The sequence below is a fragment of the Hyperoodon ampullatus genome (assembly GCF_949752795.1).
Source record: "Hyperoodon ampullatus genome assembly, chromosome: 1".
Lineage (NCBI taxonomy): Eukaryota > Metazoa > Chordata > Mammalia > Artiodactyla > Ziphiidae > Hyperoodon > Hyperoodon ampullatus.
The window spans coordinates 194,900,975-194,923,029 of NC_136914.1; the positions used below are offsets into that span (position 1 = coordinate 194,900,975).

At 38.9% G+C, this 22,055-nt stretch overlaps 1 protein-coding gene across 7 annotated transcripts in view; it reads right to left on the reverse strand.

Moving 5' to 3' along the window:
- The window catches only part of CPEB3 (cytoplasmic polyadenylation element binding protein 3), a gene marked incomplete at both ends in the record, with an annotated part of 179,931 nt that overhangs the window by 71,595 nt on the left and 86,281 nt on the right, over positions 1 to 22,055 (reverse strand). For 4 of the 7 annotated variants that reach the window (XM_079702412.1, XM_079702414.1, XM_079702413.1 and 1 more), the window contains one exon: positions 11,853 to 11,876. The exons of the other annotated variants lie outside the window; for them this stretch is intronic. In XM_079702412.1, coding sequence (XP_079558538.1) covers positions 11,853 to 11,876 — 24 coding nt within the window. The remainder of the gene's footprint in view (positions 1 to 11,852; positions 11,877 to 22,055) is intronic. 7 annotated transcript variants of the gene reach the window in all.

The window sequence follows — 22,055 nt, forward strand, 5'->3', positions numbered from 1 at the left end:
CAAGTCTGGTGAGAGATAGGCAAGTACGTAATTATAGAGAAATACTAAGAGAAGACTTTACCAAGTGACACAACGGCACCATTTACTGCTCTACAGAAAAAGGTAGCGAGGGGTGGGGAGGGCTTTATAGTGATTTCACAGGAGGGTAATTTTGAGCAGAATCTTGTGGGAGTGGGAGTTTCTAAGGTGAAGAATCCACAGAGAGGGCTTCCCTGGTGGCGCAGTGGTTGAGAGTCCGCCTGCCGATGCAGGGGACGCGGGTTCGTACCCTGGTCCGGGAAGATCCCACATGCCGCGGAGCGGCTGGGCCCGTGAGCCATGGCCGCTGAGACTGCGCGTCCGGAGCCTGTGCTCTGCAACGGAAGAGGCCACAGCGGTGGGAGGCCCGCGTACCGCAAAAAAAAAAGAAAGAATCCACAGAGAAAGAACTTTCAAAACAGCTCTTATCTTTCCCTCCAAACCTGTGCCTCTAGCATCCCCTGCAATCTCAATAAAAATGACTATTATCCACACTCAATTCAATCTCGAAATCTAGGAGTCATCCCTGACATCCCTTTCTTTCATATTCCACATCTAATCCATCTCTCACTAAGTCCTACCAACTCAAGCTACAAATTAATTCTTCAATCCATTTAGTTCTCTCCACCTTCAGTCCTAACACCCTGGTCCAGACTGCCATCATCTCTCCCCTGAACAGCCTAACGAGTCTATACAACAACCTGTTTATAGTCTACTGATTTCTACCTTGTACCCCACAATGCTTTCTCTATAAAACAGCCAAAGTCACCATTTTCAAATATTAATCTGAACATGTAACTACACTCTTCACCCCATCCTTAAAACCCCTCACCCCATCCTTAAAACCCCTCACCCCTTATTTGGATAAAGTACAAAAACACTGTAAACTGTAAGGCCTCTGCCTACCTCTCCTTCATCATAGTTGCTGCCTCTCCCTCCGGTTCACTAACCTCCAATCACCCAGACCTCCTTAGAAATTCCTGATTATTCTTCCCTGCTTCAGGCCCTAAGGACAAGGTGTTCCCCCCACCCAAAACGAACACCCTCCTCTCAACTCCCCAATTTTCTAGTTAGTTCCTATTAATTCTTCAGGTCTAAGCTGAAAAGTCACTGAAACTCAGGTAGAACTTTCCTGACCTTCTAGATTAGATTAGATGCCCATTTCTATCCACTCACAGCATTTTTCCTAACATTTTTCCTCTATTACCATTATGCTATCATACGGGTTTTCATTTGGTATCTCGTTTCCCAACCCCGTGAAACTGTAAGCTCTATTAGGACAAGGACCAATTTAATCTTGTTCACCACTGTATCTTCATGTCTTAATAAGGGCACATAAAATAGGTATTCAGTAAGTGTTAAAAGCGAGGCAGTAGACAAGAAAGGAAAACAGTATGTGCAAATAAATGCACAATATACAGGTGTGAGGACGGCAAGAGATGGGATCCTGTTCCTAGAAAATTGAGACCTTTTCTCCTCCTTCTGTTTGTTCAAGCATTAAGTTTTACAGTATATATTACAAAAGCAACAGGAAATTTCCACATTTTCCAAATTTGCTATTTCATTCTAATACTAGCTTTTTAAAAAAAAACCCACACTCACTCCCTGAAGACTCTGATACTCCCATCTAATCCATCTTCCATCCTGTCAGAATGACTTCTCTAAGATGCCCCGGACCATGTTATTCCCTCCACCCCAAATCCTGCAATAGCTACATCACCTCCACTAGCAATGTGCACCCAGGGAGAGGGAGGATGGGGTGAAATTCTGAACAAATCTGTGACTGTCCAGTTGAGAGATGAGGAAGTCTTGAACCAGATCAGTGAGGAGAAGCAGCGGATGTTCAAGACATTCTGGAACAAAGAGAACTTTCTTTCTGCATGGCCAACATAACCACAGCTTCCCCGGAGTATTTTGGCAAAGAAAATAAAACCAAATGTTAATTGCAAAAATTTGGGCTGTTTTAAAAATTGGTTATGGGTACTTAAGAAACTTTCCAAGGTTTTAAAACCAAACTTCTGTCTTATTATTAGGAAATAGAGTACCGTAGACTTTAGTAATAAATTTGCCCCTGGAAATGAAACTGCTAAGAATTCACACATACATGATGTTTCTCTAACTGTAGGTTAAAGAACTAAGAATACAGGTCTCAGAACTCAATCCCCAGATCTACTTAAATTGAATCATGGAGGTCAAACTTGAAAATCCACACTTTTAACAAATCTCCTCAGTGATTCCTATGCTCAAACTTAAGAACCACTGAAATGCAGATTATCTGTCTGTAGCAGACAGCCACTAAAAGAGACACTGTGTGAACTGTATGGAGCCTTGGGAAACATCCAAGTTCAATCAAGTTAAGAAAAGTATACGATGGGACTTCCCTTGCAGGCCAGTGGTTAAGACTTTGCCTTCCAATGCAGGGGGTGCGGGTTCGATCCCTGGTTGGGGAGCTAAGATCCCACATGCCTTGGGGTCAAAAAACCAAAACATAAAACAGAAGCAATATTGTAACAAATTCAATAAAGACTTAAGAAAAAAAAAAAGAAAAGTATATGCTCAGGAATGGAATACAAAATCTAGAATCTAGTCAACCTTACTGTAACATGACTGCCTCAAGTACTGATGGAACAAAAAGTTAGCATGCAGGAAGCATTTAAAAGACAGAAGGGTAGACTAAGAACTTGCAGCATTTACCCAGCTCATATCAACAGGAGATAGGAGGACTTTGACCATACTGGCGGGATGACTCCTATGTGGGACAGAATGGCTCATTTGATCTTTCCAAAGCCTGAAAACCATCTATTTCCCTATGCTCTAATTATAAGCTCCTGAAGGGCGGTTATATTAATTTAGTGCCTTGTTATTATGAAGAGGTGACTCTGGAACTAGTAGAAAAATAACCAGCCACAGAAATTGTATTTCTGTTACATCCATCTCCATGATAAGATGAAACACTGGTATTCTGATCTGTCCAGTAGACTAAAGAGGTTGGTATTCGTGCATTCATTTGGTTGGCATAAATCATCCTCCCATGACAAACAGTCTCTGGGAAGACTGGTATAATTTTAGTTCCTGGACATGCATTACTAGAAACTGAAACTTAAGAGGATGTACCCAAACTGTGTCCCATGAGAGGCCCTGCTTCACTAAAGTAGTATCTCTCTGACATACTTCTTTTCTTTAATAAAAGCATTCCCCAAGAAGCAGCCGCAGAGCACAGGGAGATCAGCTCGGTGCTTTGTGACCACCTAGAGGGGTGGGATAGGGAAGGTGGGAGGGAGACGCAAGACGGAGGAGATATGGGGATATATGTATATGTATAGCTGATTCACTTTGTTATAAAGCAGAAACTAGCACACCATTGTAAAGCAATTATACTCCAATAAAGATGTTAAAAAAAAGGCATTCCCCAAGACCAAAATGTTTTAAGTAAGTCACGTTACTTACCAAAAATTATATTCTATGTACCTAGCATTAAATCTGCTTTAGAATCTCATGATACTTTCATATAAAATATTCATATTCAATATTTCAACAGAAGCAGGAGAAATACTTCTCAACTGCTGCACTTTGGCCATTTGGCTCTCTCTTCCACCAATGGTCTGCTTTTCTGATATCTATTTTCAATTAATAAGCAGAATGTAGTTTTTGGTCCAGTAAATGGACAAAAAATCTCTGGATGTAGAGATGACTTAAGGCTAAAGAAGCCTTGGACTTCCCTGGTGGCGCAGTGGTTAAGAATCCACCTGCCAATGCAGGGGACACGGGTTCAACCCCTGGTCCAGGGAGATCCCATATGCCATGGAGCAACTAAGCCTGTGTGCCACAACTACTGAGCCTGTGCTCTAGAGCCCACGAGCCACAACTACTGAAGCCCGTGCTCCTCAACAAGAGAAGCCACTGCAATGAGAAGCCCGCACACCACAACGAAGAGTAGCCCCCGCTCGCCACAACTAGAGAAAGCCTGCGCACAGCAACAAAGACCCAACACAGCCAAAAATTTAAAATATAAATAAATAAATAAATTTATTTATTAAAAAAAAAAAAGCTAAAGGAGCCTTGGAAGACAAGGGCCAAATAAGAAACCTGCAAAGCCTAGTTAAGCATGGAAGGCTTGTCCAAGATAACTCTTCCCCAGGAGGCTCCGTTTTCTGCAGCTTATGAGGGGAAAACAAAAGACCACTAGCCATGCTGTGCTGCCAAAACTGCTTGGACCTCACCTCTGAGCTGCCATGTCTCTGCTGTCAATCCAGCAGCTCCAGGGCACTCCTGGCCCAATACTTCCACTCCAAGCCTGACCCTTTCCATCTTAGTTTTACAAGGAGCTCAGAAATAAGTCACTCTGGGGATTTTTTTAAAAAATGGATTATGAAGCATGTCTCCCTTAAGAAAAAAAAAACTGCCTATAAGTCAAGATAGATTCCAGCCTAGGTTGTTTTACTCTGTGACCTTGGACATTTCACTTAACTGAGTCTCATTTACATAATGAGAGATTTGAACTAGATGAAAGGTTTCAAATCTCTGGGGGCAGCAACATTCCTTTTTTTTTTTTAAATTTTATTTATTTATTTATTTATTTAGTCTGCACCAGGTCTTAGTTGCGGCACATGGGATCTTCGCTGTGGCTTGTGGGATCTTTAGTTGCGGGATCTCGGCATGCGGGATTGTTTTTAGTTGCGACACACGGACGTCTTAGTTGCAGCATGAGGGCTTCTTAGTTGCGACATGCATGTGGCATCTAGTTCCCCGACCAGGGATCAAACCCGGGCCCCCTGCACTGGGAGCTTGGAGTCTTACCCACTGGACCACCAAGGAAGTCCTAGCATTCCTTTTACTACACAAAACTCTTACATAAAACCCCATTTGTTCACTTCTTTCCAACTCCACTGCCATCATCCTATCCTAAAGCACCATCATCTCTTGCCTAGACTACTACCATCATTCCAATGTAGACAACCCACTTCTCTCACTCTGCTCCAAACAACAGCCAGAGTACTCTTAAAAACATAAAACTGATCACTTGACCATGCTTTAAAACATTCATAGATTTCCTCTTGTACTTGGACCAAGTTCAAAATCCTTACCAGGAGCTAAAGCCCAGCAAGATCAGATTTCCTTCCTTCCTCCAACCTCATCTTAATACACCCTCCCTTCTCTCCCACCAAGCTCAGCCATTCTGGGCTCTATTTACTTCCTCAAACAAACAAAGCCCTTTCTTGCCTCAGGTGCCTCTCCCCTCCCCCACCACTCCTTTTTAATACAGCTCTACTAAGAAATAATTCACTTACTATACAATTCATCCTTCTAACCCGTTAGCAGTCACTCCCCATTTTCCTTGAACCCTCTCAGCCCTAGGCAACCACTAGTCTACTTTCTGTCTCAACAGATTTGCCTATTCTGGACATTTCATAAAAGTGAAATCATCCAACATGTGATCTTTTCTAATTGCCTTCTTTCACTTAGCATAATGTTTTCAAGGTTTATCAATGTTGTAGCATTTATCAGTACTATGCTTCAAGCCTCTTAACATAGCTGTATTATGATGTCTGGAATTTCCTTTAAAATATTCTAAGGGAAAAAAGGAGGGGGAACATATGAAACACGATTGGCAAAAATGTTGATAATCATTGAAGCTAAGTGATGGGTACATAGTTCATTAAACAATTCTATTTTTGTGTATGTTTGGAAATTTCCAAAATAAAACATTTATTCAAAGATAAATAAATCTTTCCATCCTTTCCATCCTGTCTTTCCATCCTTTGGGTTTGAGCTTAAATAACATCTCTTCAGAGAAAACCATCCTACCTTAAAGGGACCCTCCCATTTTTCCTGCCTAGTACTTATCACAACTTTTGAGTATAAAAATGTTTGTTAATACTGATGTATTACCTCTCTCTCCCCCACTAGAGTGAACACTCAGTAGAGAGATAGCTAGGGTCTAGCACCTCATCCAACCCATAATGGGCGCACAAACATTTAATGAATGAAATTAGGGTGGACAGCCCAGAACCCCTCCTTCATTATTAGTTTAGCCTCCTTCCAGAGCAACTTCTTGCAAAAGTGAAAAATTTTCCTATTACTATAAGCAGCAATACTTCAGGCACTATAGCTATGAACACTCAGATATTTCTTCAGCTGTTCATGTTTCACTCTGGGACCATCCATTCCTTTAGACAGGAAAGCTCACATAACCCCAGTTTGAATTAGCAGGATGGCATGTTTGTACCATGGTCTCACTGATACAGCTGATCTCTCCTCCTTTGGGCAGGCTTTTGGCAGAAAGACCTAACTCCAACTTGATACACAAGTTTGTTTTATTGGATTCTTAGAACCTTTTTTATTGACTAAATCATCCATTAATTTCAATAGATTTTTATGGATTAAATATACACCGAAGTACATTTTACAATAGTAACACCAATCCACAGTAAATCCAACAGTAAAGTGACTCCAATCATTCTTTCCATTTGCTCATTCACATTACTTAAAAAGATCTTTCATATTTTCCTGGCTGCTCTTTAACTAAGAAATTCTGTTAAACATCTAAAGCACTGGCATAGCCAACATCTCTGTTTATGGACAGAAGTCTCCCAGAGACCATAAAAACTCATGTGAAATGAAAACACAACATATATTTTAATCAAGTGTGCTGTTTAATGTGTAGGCAAAGATCATGTATGACACTAGCTATCAGGCTAGTTTCTAACAGGGGCTGCAGCTGCATAGGAAAACAAAGCAATCTACAGATTCAATGCAATCCCTATCAAACTACCAATGGCATTTTTCACAGAACTAGAACAAAAAATTTCACAATTTGTATGGAAACACAAAAGACCCCGAATAGCCAAAGCAGTCTTGAGAAAAATGGAGCTGGAGGAATCAGGCTCCTGGCCTTCAGACCATACTACAAAGCTACAGGAATCAAGACAGTATGGTATTGGCACAAAAACAGAAATATAGATCAATGGATCAGGATAGAAAGCCCAGAGATAAACCCATGCACATATGGTCACCTTATCTTTGATAAAGGAGGCAAGAATATACAATGGAGAAAAGACAACCTCTTCAATAAGTGGTTCTGGGAAAACTGGACAGCTATATGTAAAAGAATGAAATTAGAACACTCCCTAACACCATACACAAAAATAAACTCAAAATGGATTAAAGACCTAAATGTAAGGCCAGAAACTATCAAACTCTTAGAGGAAAGCATAGGCAGAACATTCTATGACATAAATCACAGCAAGATCCTTTTTGACCCACCTCCTAGAGAAATGGAAATAAAAACAAAAATAAACAAATGGGACCTAATGAAACTTCAAAGCTTTTGCACAGCAAAGGAAACCATAAACAAGACCAAAAGACAACCCTCAGAATGGGAGAAAATATTTGCAAATGAAGCAACTGACAAAGGATTCATCTCCAAAATATACAAGCAGCTCATGCAGCTCAATATCAAAAAAACAAACAACTCAATCCAAAAATGGGCAGAAGACCTAAACAGACATTTCTCCAAAGAAGATATACAGATTGCCAACAAACACATGAAAGGATGCTCAACATCACTAATCATTAGAGAAATGCAAACCAAAACTACAATGAGGTATCACCTCACACCAGTCAGAATGGCCATCATCAAAAAACCTACAAACAATAAATGCTGGCGAGGGTGTGGAGGAAAGGGAACCCTCTTGCACTGTTGGTGGGAATTTAAATTGATACAGCCACTATGCAGAACAGTATGGAGGTTCCTTAAAAAACTAAAAATAGAACTACAATATGACCCAGCAATCCCACTACTGGGCATATATATACCCGGAGAAAACCATAATTCAAAAAGAGTCATGTACCACAATGTTCATTGCAGCACTACTTACAGTACCCAGGACATGGAAGCAACCTAAGTGTCCACTGACAGAGGAATGGATAAAGAAGATGTGGCACATATATACAATGGACTATTACTCAGCCATAAAAAGAAATGAAATTGAGTTATTTATAGTGAGGTAGATGGACTTAGAGTCTGTCATACAGAGTGAAGTAAGTCAGAAAAAGAAAAACAAATACTGTATGCTAACACATATATATGGAATCTAAAAAAAAGAAAAAATGGTTCTGAAGAACCTAGGGGCAGGACAGGAATAAAGACGCAAATGTAGAGAATGGACTTGAGGACACAGGGAGGGGGAAGGGTAAGCTGGGACGAAGTGAGAGAGTAGCACTGACATATATACATTACCAAATGTAAAATAGATAGCTAGTGGGAAGCAGCCACATAGCACAGGGAGATTAGCTCTGTGCTTTGTGATCACCTAGAGGGGTGGGATAGGAAGGGTGGGAGGCGGACGCAAGAGGGAGGGGATATGGGGATATATGTATACATATAGCTGATTCACTTTGTTATACAGCAGAAACTAACACAACATTGTAAAGCAATTATACTCCAATAAAGATATTTAAAAAAAAAAACTTGTGAAAGAACACTCTGGAAAGAAGAGGTTAAGATTCTTTGCTGTCATTTTGATTCTACAAGGAAAATCAACTTTTGTCTACTGAAACCCATCTCTAAAATAAAAGTGGATATCAATGGGAAATATAATTGAATATTTTAAAACTTTATGTACAGTCAATATTCATTTTCAAATCCTATTCTTTCACATCTAATTCTTCTTCTTCCCAACTGCTACTGCTTCAACTGTACTACTGGAAGCGCTTGATATGCCAAAGAGTCTACCCTCCAACACTTGATTCCCCATCCAAGCTGTCAACTGATGTCCAAGTTCTCTCCTGTTTTCATTACTTGTATCATGAAACTCTCTTTCTAAAGCCTGACATTATCTGTGTCAAAAACCATTCATCACGGCAGCACAGACCATCTCACTGCCAACTTCTCCTCTCCAGCTGGCCCCCACTGCATCCACTCACAGACATATGTTCCAAGCATCTGGTCATGCCAATCTCACCTCAAAGCTTTCTTTTAAGTTGAATTAGATACCTGGAGTGCTTTGCTTCCTACTCCTCTTCCATCATCCAAATAGTTCCTGAAATTCTACCTATTCCAGGAAGCTTTTCCAGGAGAGGTGAAAGATTTCATTGACTAATTTTTGCTGACAGATCTCAAAACTGTCACAGATAATTCTCTTTGCCCTCTATTCCTAAAATGTTTATCAACATGTATGTAAAGCATAGAATATGAGTTACAGCTAACACACATCAGCAGGTTCACTTTTTATGCTTTTGGAGAAAAGTCTAAATTTTGTTTGGAGGAAAGAAATCAAGCACTAATATAATCCCTGATCACACAAATAAATGCCATGAGGAAATCTGCCAGATCATCAAATTTATACTATGTAATGCTGGCCCAGATGAGTATATTTCAAGGAATGACAGTGGATATGAGGTACACCTGCTCCATCCCATATGACTTTGTCACTACATTTTAAAAAGGTGACTCTTCTTTTTCAACTTTACACACACACACACACACACACTCTCTCTCTCTCTCTCTCTCTTGCCGTTATCTTCTTCATCTACAACTATCAAACTGCAGACTTATGAAAAGCAGTGACCAGGTCATTCTAGGCAGTGTTTAGCACGTGATGCAAAGATGATCATGGCTTCTGAAAATGATTAAGTCAAACCTTACAAATAAAAATGAGGAAGGTAACACAGAAATAGGAAGAGTAAATATTTTTTCAGGAGTTTAGAAAACTACAGGTGATCTTATATTCTTGATGTCTAGTATTTAGTATACTATGATTTTTAAATATAAAATAATTTTGAAAAAATATAATGCCAAACTCTGGTCTGCATAGATATGGGGTTTTACTTCCAAACAATCCTCATCAATAAGCATTTAATAAGTGCTAACTATATGTAGGTCACAGTGTTAGGCACAAGAGACAACTGTCCTCAAAGAACCTATCTCCAGTTGAAGAATCAGGGCATACAGAAAAGACAGAAAGAACGTAAGGCAACAGAAGCAGAGGAAAACACTGCCTGTAAAGCCACTGGGCAAGGCTTCCTGGAAGGGGTTAGGCTTGAGTTAGGCTTGAATGCATGAACTAAGGATAGGTTTTAGTTAAGTAAATGAGAGGAAGGGTGAATACATGAACTAAAGATAAGTTTTAGTTAAGTAAATGAGAGGAAGGGTGGACAGTATTTGCAATAGCTAGAGAGGTGGAAAGCACAGGGATTGGTCAGAGGAAGGTGAGGGGGGAAAAATGGAGAAGATGAAGCTGGTGAAACAGGGAGAAGCCAGATGATAGGGATCCTGAATGGAGAACAAGGGTGAGAAGGACAAAGTGGTGTTTCAGAGAGATGAAACAATAGAATGGAAAGGGAGGGTTAAGCCCTGAGAAACTAGAAGGACAATACTGACAAGATCTGGTGATCGATCAGTGCCTAAGAAGAGAATAGTTCCTGTTGTCTACCCCCCAGATACGTCCTTCTCTATTCCTTCCCGAGAGCCATCAATTTCCTAGCAATAATAAAAAAACATGTTACAAAATGATTTCTAGTAATATTATTTTCTATACTTGAAATTGTAAAATTATAAGATTAACAAATGTTAAATGGTCTTTATTTCCATGGTTAAAAAGTAATCAACTATACAAATGTTTTTCTTCACCACCACATGAGAACAAAACTGATGATATGATTCCATCATGATAGAAGGTTTCATTGGTAACTCAAACACATATTAGGTTCTGCCAATATTCACCTATTCAACAAACATTTACTGTGGAATAAATACTATGAATTTAATATTATTATCTTCAGGACTCAACTACAGAGTCAGAGACAGCCTGATGAATGATAAACATCACCCAATAAGTAGCCAAAAGACAAAGGTTCTGGACTTGGCTCTGACTTCGAGATCACACAGCTGGGGAAATTACTTCATCTCTCCCAACTTCTGCAAATGAGCACCAAAGCAACTGACATCTATGGAATGCTTTCAGTTTTCATGGATAAGTTTTCCTCTCCCATTTTTTATACGATAACTTCACTAACTAACATTCTTGAAGTTGGAAAAGACTGGTTTTATTACTTCATAATTTACAGATGAGGATACCAGATGTTAGTGATAAAGCAGTGATTCCAACCTAAGTCTTTGACCCTAAACCCCATACTCTTTCCACTACATTAGACTTACCCTACCTACTTCATAAAATTATTTGAACAAATTACAGATATGGAAATGCTTTAGAAAGGTTACAGCAATACACAAATGAAAGCAATATTATTTTGTTTGGGGGTGGCCAGGAGAGAATGCAAGTTTTACAGGGCTTAGAGCCTATACAAGTTGAGGATCTCTCTTTAAGAAAAAGAATACGATGATAAGGTAAAAATCTTGGAGGGGACCCACGAAAGTGAGGATACCTGAAACTTAACTTTCATTTAGCTTCAAGGTAGATCTGCCTCTGGATGTAACACACAAAAAATTCACCAGCCAACCTACTAAGATAAAGAATTGCCCTCTAAAACCTAACTTCTGTCTTCTAAGTAGTGTGAAAAGAACACGGTGGACACAGAACAACAACAACAAAATACGTATGCTTGGCTTTTATTCCCTCAAGATCATTCACAATAAACCATATATCAAAAACTTCCAGTTATAAATAGTCTTTGCTATGTCTTTATTAGGATTAAAAGAACAAATTATCTACTAACGAAAAATAATTATAATGAAAGTGACAAGAGATTTCGCTAAAATAATTAAGCTAGAACATCATACAATTATTGTTTTACACACACACGGGTATAAACACGCACACACTCATATTTACTCACAATTTGGCAAGCAAAAGATCTCATTAAAAAAAATTTACCTCGTCTTCGCCCATAGCTCCTGGCTGCATGTAAACACAGAAGAAAACCATGGGTATTTTTATCAAAATGGTGAATTTAGAAATAAAAAAATATTCACACAAACCTTTTCTAAGTATTCTCAGAATCAATTAATCTGGAGATACTGTTCAACTTGACTACAGACATATTATATTAAAAAAAACCTTTATGAAGCACAAGTTAAATCACAATCTTAAAGAGAAATTCAACTGGATGTGGCAGCCACTGGAAAAGATACAATGGGTGCTTAAGTTTCACAATTCTTATAAGGATTTACATTGTGGCCCATTATCTATATCAGATATAGATAGAGTTCCTTAAAATTTTTTTCTGATTTATAAATCTTCATTTGAACTATATGTTACCACCAGACATCACTTTAAAGATAAAACCATTCATTCTAAATAAAATCTGCAGCGTGTGGTGGTCATTTTCAATTTCCTCACACACACACACACACACACACACACACACACACTTCACAGAGTCCCCTGAAAACTGTATAGAAATTTTATACACAATTAGCTGTTGCTTTACAAAATGTGTTTCTGTAAAATTTTCAGTGACATTTCTCTTAGCCTCCTCAGTTACTTTCCATACAGTATTACAAATGCAGGGAAAACAATATACTTTTCATCTAGAAAGTGAACTGAAAAAGTAGAAAGGGATTAAGGCAATGGGTACATCCCAGGCTATGCTGAAGAATAGAGCACTTTAAAGATTTTCTTCCCCCTCAAAACTCAAGGCCCACAGAATGCATTGTTACAATGTTTAATAAAGCTAGACTGTGGCATCATACATATATTGCTAGGAGATCCTGTCATCTAAAATGACTTTCAAAGTGCAAAGTTTTTCAAATTTGAAACCCCGAGTTCTGTAAAAAATAAATGAGAACTCTAATCCATTTTTTAAAGGCATGAAATGTTATAACATTAAATTTAAACTAAAAAACAAGGATAATTTGGGGTTACATTTGCAGTATAAGGTAGAACTAAAGAAAACTACCTCACTCCTAGGAAAAGAATTCAGACTTTTCAGCTAGAAAGTTGAAATACCAGTTGGCCAACCTCATCTTCTTCTAATTTCCATTTTTCTTCAGACATCGTACTCACCCCACTGATACACCTTTGGCCTCTTCACTTTCCCATGACACAAATATTAAAAAGTATTATCTGGCTTAAAAAGGATTATTCAAACCCTACTTACTCCCTAACTCCGTCCATCGGTATAACTCTCAACAAAAAACACCTTTTCTGAATTTACACAGCAATTACTGTTTGCATCACTTACAAAGGGAATGCATTCTAAAATAAAATTTTAAGGAACTTTTACACTTTTCATTATTTGGAACCTGAAATTCATCTTCCCAGAATAATAGTTTCCTAGCTTGGTCTCCCCAAAAGCCTACTTCACTTATAATAACATGGGTGAATTAACACTAATAGACAACACTTAAAAAAAGAGATGAAAACCAGTTTTGATGTCCTACCATTTATTTTTGTCCTTCTCCCATCCCCAGTGATGTCATGCTGTCCAACACCCCCCAGTGCAAAACCTCTATTTAGAAATCAAACATTCTGTATTTCACAATTACTCATTTCTCTCCCAAACAACACATTCCCATTCTTTCATTATATCTAATTTCTGGCCAGATACTCAATAAAAAAGAATCTGATTACGATACTAAGGTACAAATGACTCATCAGACCTTAACATCCCTAAAGGATAAATGAAAATGCTGTTCACTCAAGTCTTCAACTGCTAACCATTCAGGTAATAGAGAACACGAAGTGCATAGACCCAGACAGGCATGGGGCGGGGAGGAGCACCCGGAACTGGGGATGGGGTAGAGCTGCAAAAGGCACACTTGGGAGTTGTTTTTTGTGTTTTTGTTTGTTTGTTTGCCTTGGAGGAGGTTTTATTTATCTCTCACATTGAAACTGCAAAAATAGATCAGTATTTCACAGTTACTTGGGAGTTGTAATCAAAGCTTCCTTAAAACAGTTCATGATTTTTATAGATTCTTCTCTTTTTCCCATTTCTAATCAAAGACAGAAAATTGGTTCATGTCAGTCTGGAGGCTCTGATAATATGGACGCAAAGATGGCATATGGAATAGGCAGCCAATTTAAAGTAGTGATCTTGGGCTTCCCTGGTGGCGCAGTGGTTAAGAATCTGCCTGCCAATGCAGGGGACACGGGTTCGAGCCCGGGTCCAGGAAGATCCCACATGCCGCGGAGCAACTAAGCCCGTGCACCACAACTACTGAGCCTGCGTGCTGCAACTACTGAAGCCCGTGTGCCTAGAGCCTGTGCTCTGCAACAAGAGAAGCCACTGCAATGAGAAGCCCGTGCACCACAAGGAAGAGTAACCCTCACTCTCCACAGCTAGAGAAAGCCTGCGCACAGCAATGAAGACCCAAGGCAGCCAAAAATAAATAAATAAATAAATAAATAAATAAATTTATATTAAAAAAATTTGCTCATGAGGGCCATTTGCAAATAGACTAATTAGAGTCAAACTCTTCCCTAAGGGAGAGATAATGAAGAGAACACCAAGGAGAGAAATTTGGGAGTACAAAAGTAGTGCTTTCCCCTGAGAACAAATATGACTTTTAAACAAGAAAGGTTATTGAATATATAAACTTAGCATGAGCCAGCACAAAACAATCCCACATAGAAAAAAAGGAAATAATGTGACTAATTCTGGGTATATAATATATTCTATGCTAGTACAAATTTATACCAGATATGCCAAGATACAATATACTTTCAAAGTCCAAGAACTACTTCCTCCAAGAACTTTAATTCTTTATTATCAATCATCATTACAGATAAAATTCTTTTTACTGTTTCATTATGTATTAAACAACTTTAGACCTCATAAAAATTACATTCAATTTCTAGAAGTCAAGGTAGTAGTTACCCTTGGCTAGGGGTATTAACTAGAAGGGAACCTGAGGGGAGGTTCTGGGGTATTGGTAACGTTTTGATCTTGATCTAGGTACTGGTTAATTTGTGTTCAATTCTGTGATAATATATCAAGCTACAGTATACATTTATGATCTGCACACTATTTGATATATAATTATACTTTAATAAAAAACAAAATATTACAAACATTTTAGACCGATTCACTGGGATAAAAGGTTATAAGATTAACGTAGAAGGTCCAAAATGCTAACATTTTTGTAGTCTTTAAATCACAAACCTGAATAATCCAAAATTGAAAAAAATTAGACTTATTTTCAATTCATCAGAATATAAAATGGTACACGTGCTTTGCAGTGGGATACGCCAGTTACTCTAAAAATAAGTTTACATGATCAATGACTAGTACCTTGTGAATGGCACCTCATGTTAATGGTATGGTGTTTGGTTAGGCACAGGAGGCAGCACTGTAAAATGGATCATCTGTTACTCCTTAAGACTTGGCCTGCACTCAGTTTTAAATGGCTGCACTCACACATGTGATTCCCTAAGGGCAACTTACAATCTGATTTTAACATCTAAAGTAAATCTTCAGCTACATGGATTCATCCAAAGTTGCTGACGTTTCTGTAAGCTAAGTAACATCATACACAGATTCTACTACAGAGGTTCAAAAACACTCGTGCATGGCACAACAGCGAGAGAGAGAGAGAGAGAGATCTCCATTCTCTTGTGGATCAAAGTAGCATGCACCCATTTCAGGAACTTAAGCACCCTGGGATGCCATACTTATGAAATCAAATAAACAAGATACAGAGATCTTAGTACAACATTTTACTAACTGGCTTGGAAATATCTGTCAAGGCTGCTAAGTTAACTGTAGGAACAAATTGTTAATCACCTTCCTTGCAATAAAATCAGTTTCTTAAAAACACCTTGTAAACTTATTTTTTGAATACCGTTTCAGTATACAAAATTAAATTTTATTCGAACATCTAATGGTCCCTTTCAACTTCCATCTAAGTATTAGTCATGCAAAAAATTCTACCTAAGATGGTTTAAGATCTTAAAGTTAGTACAAAAACATTCCCTTTTCCCTAGTTAGACTGTAAATTCCCAAAGCACAGGAGTGATGGAGTTTGTCCCATATATGCCCCTCCTCTATCTTTGTCTTTATAATGGCAGGTGAGATAGTTTTAGCCCAGTAATTTTCAAATCTGGCAAATTATAGTTGAAAAGGTCAATTTATTCATAACATAAACTTAGCAGGTAGAAAGGATGCTTGAACGGATGGAATACATTTTCATCTACTACATTCCCATAAAGCATTTGGATGTTTTAAAATCCCTTCTTCCCACCCTCTTCTCTTTGACTCTTATCCATTTTTCTCAGAAAAATCTTTCCATTCCATTTGCAAGCTTAAAAAGTAACATTAACAAGTGGCAAGTATGATACTAGTGTTGCTTACATACTTCATAAAGGAAAAGAAATACCATAAAGTAAAATATAATAACCTGATAATTTTCTATGCTCCAGGCATTATATGCTGAATGTTTTTTTTTTTATTTTTTTTATTTTTTATTTTTTTTTATTTTTATTTTTTGCGGTATGCGGGCCTCTCACTGTTGTGGCCTCTCCCGTTGCGGAGCACAGGCTCCGGACGCGCAGGCTCAGCGGCCATGGGTCACAGGCCCAGCCGCTCCGCGGCATGTGGGATCTTCCCAGACCGGGGCACGAACCCGTGTCCCCTGCATCGGCAGGCGGACTCTCAACCACTGCGCCACCAGGGAAGCCCGCTGAATGTTTAATGTTGCCTGCTCTAATTCCCAAAGCAACTACCATAATATATATTTCCAGATGGGCAAACTAAGGTCCAAAGAGAATGACTGGTCCAGGTTATGCAGCTACCTAAACAGCAGAGCTGGGATGGAATCCAGGTCCACACTGGCTCTAAAGCATTTATTCTTTTTCTCTTTTAAGTTAAGTCAATAAAACTCATCCACTGTAAGTTTACAGTTTGATCCATTTTGGTAATCATACACAGCCATGCAACCAGTACCATCATAAACAAGATATAGAACAGTTCATCTCCCTAGAACATTTCCTTGTGCCCTTTTGCTGTTGATCTTATCCCCCAAACCATGGCTCCTGGCAATCATTAGTCTGCTTTCTTAGTTTTGTCTGTCCTTTATACAACTTCATATAAATGGAATCAATGTGTTTGACTTCCTTTACTTAGCATAATGTTTTTGAGATTTAGCCATGTTATTACATGTGTTAATATTTTGTTTCTCTTTATTGCTGAGTAGTATTCCATAGTATGGAAATACCACAATTGATTCATTCACCAGTTATTAGGAACTGAAATGTGTTCCCCCTAAAATTCATACGTTGAAGCCCTAACCCACAATGTGACTATATTTGAAGACAGGGTCTTCTATGAGGTAATTAAGGTTGAATGAGGCCATAAGGGTAAAGCCCTAATCCAACAGGACTGGTGTCCTTATAAGAAGAGGAGATACTAGGAGTGCCCATGCACAGAGAAAAGGCCATGTGAGGTCATAACAAGAAGGCAGCCATCTGCCAGCCAAGAAGAAAGGCCTCAGGAGAAACCAACCCTGCCAACACCTTGATCTTGGACTTCCAGTCTCCAGAACTATGAGAAAACAAATTTCTTTTGTTTAAGTTATCCAGTCTATGATATTTTGTTATGGCATCCCTAGTAAAGTAATACACCAGTCAATGGACATTTGAAAAAAAAAGCCTTTATTCCTAACCACCAAGATAGAAAAGCCAGTATTTCAAACCTGTATAGTCCTTAAAAGTACCCAGAAATTCCCTTTAGGATTTCCAAAAACTTATCTTCCAAGAGTTTGCTTTTAGTATCATAATCCAAGATTAATAAAGAGAAACTTCTCACCCAAATTTTCTTTGTTTTATTTCATTATTACTACCATAGCACTATTGTTTTCTATTAATCACTACACTTAAAGCTGTTATTTTATGAATTAAGATCGGAATTTAATAGGTGTTTTTGTGGATTGGTCAGAAAATCTAATTGTCATTAATAACATATGAAACTGCCCTACATTCTAAACAACTGAATTTTTGCAACATTCTGTTTCATTGCTTACAAAATCTTATAGGAAACCTATACATCTTTAATCAGTGTCCCAAACAAAACAGGAATTACTTCTATAACCAACACAAAGATGTTCTCCCTGGTTCTGCTAGAATACCTTAATCAAGAGTTAAGGTAAAAGAATAAGGAGGCTCACTTCAGTCTTTTCAAACTTGTTTCTAAGTAGAAGAACCCTCTCTCCTCCAACAAATGAACCCCAACAAATATGAGATATTTATTCCCTGAACAAGGCTGTTCAGGTTGAAGCAGCACAGGGATTCGGAGCCCCACCTGTCAGGTATCCCTCCCCATAGTGGCCCTTAAAGTACCTCCTTGGATGCTGGGGTTCCATAGAACATGACTGGAAAACTGAAGATTCATGCTACATGGTAGGACAATTCTTTCTAGTTAGAAAGTTCTTTCTTATACTTGCCTCACTATTATCCTTCGCCACAGACACCAGCCTTTTATTCGAGGGTCATTACTTTATCTCCTTTTGGTTTTCTTTTCTACAATGAAGTTATATTTAGCTATTCCTCGTAAGAAATAGTTATCCACACCCTACATCATCCTGAACATCCTCCTTCAGATAAACCTAATTTTCCAGTAAGACAGTACTTGCCTGTCCAAGCTTCTCATAAGAACAATCAAGGCCCTTTACCATCTGATCTCTAATCACCTTTCAGATCCTCATTCCCACTATTCCATACATCAGACCCATATATTCCAGTCACACCAATTCAACCCACTCCTCTGACAGGATCATTAAAATATAATCACCTATCCAGTTAACATAAGGATCTAGATACCCACATGTTTTAACATCTGTTCTTCTCTGCTTCCTAGGAAACTCTTAATCCCCTTTTCCATTTCCATCCACTATTTTTCCAATCTTGCTCAAAATGGTAAATCCAAGGCTTCGCTATAGCATCTTGTAGTGTCCAGGCACACCTAGTATTAATTTCTGAACTATATTTACCATATAGGTTACTAATTAAATCTCTCAATATGTGACATGTTATCGAAGTAATCACTTCAGAACTTCCAGGTCCATGTCTTAAATTTCTCCTTAAAACAGAGAAAGATCATTTAAAATTTGTATGTCTGACAAGATTTCTCTGGAAATAAACCTAGGTAAAGAATCTCTGCATGGGGACTTCCCTGGTGGCGCAGTGGTTAAGAGTCTGCCTGCCAATGCAGGGGACACGGGTCCAATCCCTGCTCCGGGAAGATCCCACATGCCATGGAGCAACTAGGCCCGTGTGCCACAACTACTGAGCCTGAACTCTAGAGACAGTGAGCCACAACTTCTGAGCCCACACGCCTAGAGCCCGTGCACCGCAACAAAGACACAATGCAGCCAAAAATAAATAAATCTATTAAAAAAAAAAAAAAAGAATTCGCCTTCTAATGCAGGGGTCGTGGGTTCAATCCCTGGTCGGGGAACTAAAATTCCACATGCCGCGGGGCAACTAAGCTTGCGCACTCTAGAGCCCATGTGCCACAACTAGAGAGAAGCCTGCCCGCCGTAACCTAAGAGCCCGTGCACCGCAACAAAAGATCCCGCATACTGCAGCGAAGGTCCTGCATACCGCAACTAAGACCTGATGCAGCCAAATAAATAAATAATTTTTTTTTAAAAAAAGAATGTCTGCATGATACTGCTATCACTGGTGGGAGAGAGTGGGCACGCACATGTGTTTGTATCAGCTGGTGCCTATGCACCCTCACACCTGTGCCCTAACAGTATTCCACTGAGAGTAATTAATTACCACCTTACCTTTATCTCAGTAGCACATTGCTAAATGACACACTAACTGCCCTCCCGAAAAGCAAGAAAATCAAGCAAAGTTCTACGGATCCTAATCACATACCAGAATATTTTATATTTTACACAGACCAGTCTGTCCAAACCAGGTCTGAAAATGCCTACTCCATGCACCCAAATATCTGGCATATGTTCACTATACCAAAGTCTTCACTATGCCAAGGTGTCTTGTGGTCTCTTCAAACTTTAAACACTCAATTTTTAGATTGTTCAGGACAGCCAATACTTGCTAACCCTACATGTCTGAGCCCCCAGATAATGTAGGAAATTATACAGAGGGGAGAGAGCTGGAACAAAACAGGTGCCGTTGTGCCCAGGCCCCTTAGTCAGCCTCCTCGTCTCCTCCCTACCAACAAGGCTCCTCTCATGTGGGAAGGAGGGCTCCTTCGTGGAGCAAAGTTGTGGAAAGGAATGGACCTGAGAATCTGGGATGAACTCTGGCAACACAGGGAACTGCTCATTCCCCTCACCCATCCTGACCCCTCAAAGACAGCTTCCTCTAGTAACCCGGACTTGGAAAAACCTCAGGGAACAATAAAAGCAGACCAAGCCTTGAGCAGAAAGAAACAGTAGGAGGGAATACACAGCACAATCCTTATACTGTTTGATTCCTTCATGCTCAGATAGACACTGGAAAGGGGTAGGGGGGCAGCACTGAATTTCTCAAGAGGTAACTACCTCTAATTGTGGTTTTTTCCACCCACCCCCCTCAACCAGGTTCACTCCCAGACCTATTAAATTACAGTCGTTGGTATGGGGTCACAAGTATTTTCTATTTTGGTTCCTTTTTTTTCTTAATTTAATTTTTTATTTTAGATCGGAGTATAGTTGATTTAGAATGTTGTGTTAGTTTCAGGTGTACAGCAAAGTGCATCAGGTACACATATACATATATCCATTCTTTTTCAGATTCTTTTCCCATATACGTTATTTATTTTGGTTCCCATTTTGATTGTAGAGCCAGGATTAAGAATTACTGCTAACTCCAAAGGAAAAAAGGGGGCAAATGGGTAGAAGAGGGAAGCATCAGAGACTAGCATTTGTTAGGTATGTATTTCTTGCCAGGTTTGGTAATGGAGCATTGTACATTTAACCTTATTGTTGGTAAAGAAGGGATTAATGTGTCCATTTAAAATAAAAAAATACGGGTAGCTTTCCCAAGGAAACAAACAAATGATGGGTCCAGGATTTAAGCTCAGATGTGTTTGGTCCCTCCAAACTACATTATTTCCACTATATTAGGCTGGGAAAACAACAACAACTTTAGTCAGATAACAAAGGTATGTGTGTGTGGAGGCTAACAAAGAAAAGAAGGTAAAGTTTCAGGTACTTAACTTTCCCTCCAGATCACCAGCATACCAAGTCTTCGTCCAAGTCTCAGATTTCCAGTCTGCATATATTAGAGGCCTGAGAGGCAGTGTGTTAAAATTCCTGCCACTAATAAGGGAGACTACGTTGTAAAATTAAAACTGATCATTTTCAGAAATGCACTAATTCTCTACAATCAATAAACTATTATTTAGTTAACTGCTACTAAAGGAAACCTGAGTGATCTTTTTGGGAAAACCCAAAAGAGCAGAAATCACTGCTCTTTTGGATTAAAGGACTGGTTAGCAGACTAATCTGTGAGTCCAAGTCATAGATGATTATTTGCTGGCTGTATGACATCAGCAAGTTCCTTTACCTTTTTTAGAAAATGAGGACACTGCCATGTTTTAAACAAGGATGCAATAAAGATGAAAGGAATGACCATGATTCTCTGTTTTCTATCAAAGTGCCCCAATAGCAGAAGGAAACAAATCACGAAGCATTCTTAAAACTTGCTGAAATCTAGAAAATCTTTTGAAGTCTCCAGCTTTATCTGAAAAACTGCATTCAGTTTCATATACTGCTCTATCACACAGCCATATTTTGTTTGGATAAGAGAATAATTCTGGGGTGAAATTGGTGCTCAAGGAAAATTTTGACCATGCCCTGGCAAACCATTTTAAGCATTACAATGGCAGAGACAGGTCTGTGAAAGCACTTTGTAAACTGTTAATTGCTAGATCCATATATGTTAGTAACATATTCCAAAAGGAAATGTTAAAACAAATCTTTAGGAAGGAACTAAGGTGGACTAGATATTCTCTAAGGCTGTTATACTGTGCTTTTCACAGTCTCTCTGAGATATCTTTCCCTTTCTTCCAGTCTTCCAGACTGAGTACCTACTCTATGGGCTGGGCATTACACTGGAAACCAACAAACAGCTATGAAAAGAAGTTCATTCTCTGCCCTCTTGAAGTGCACATATTAAAGTGAAACA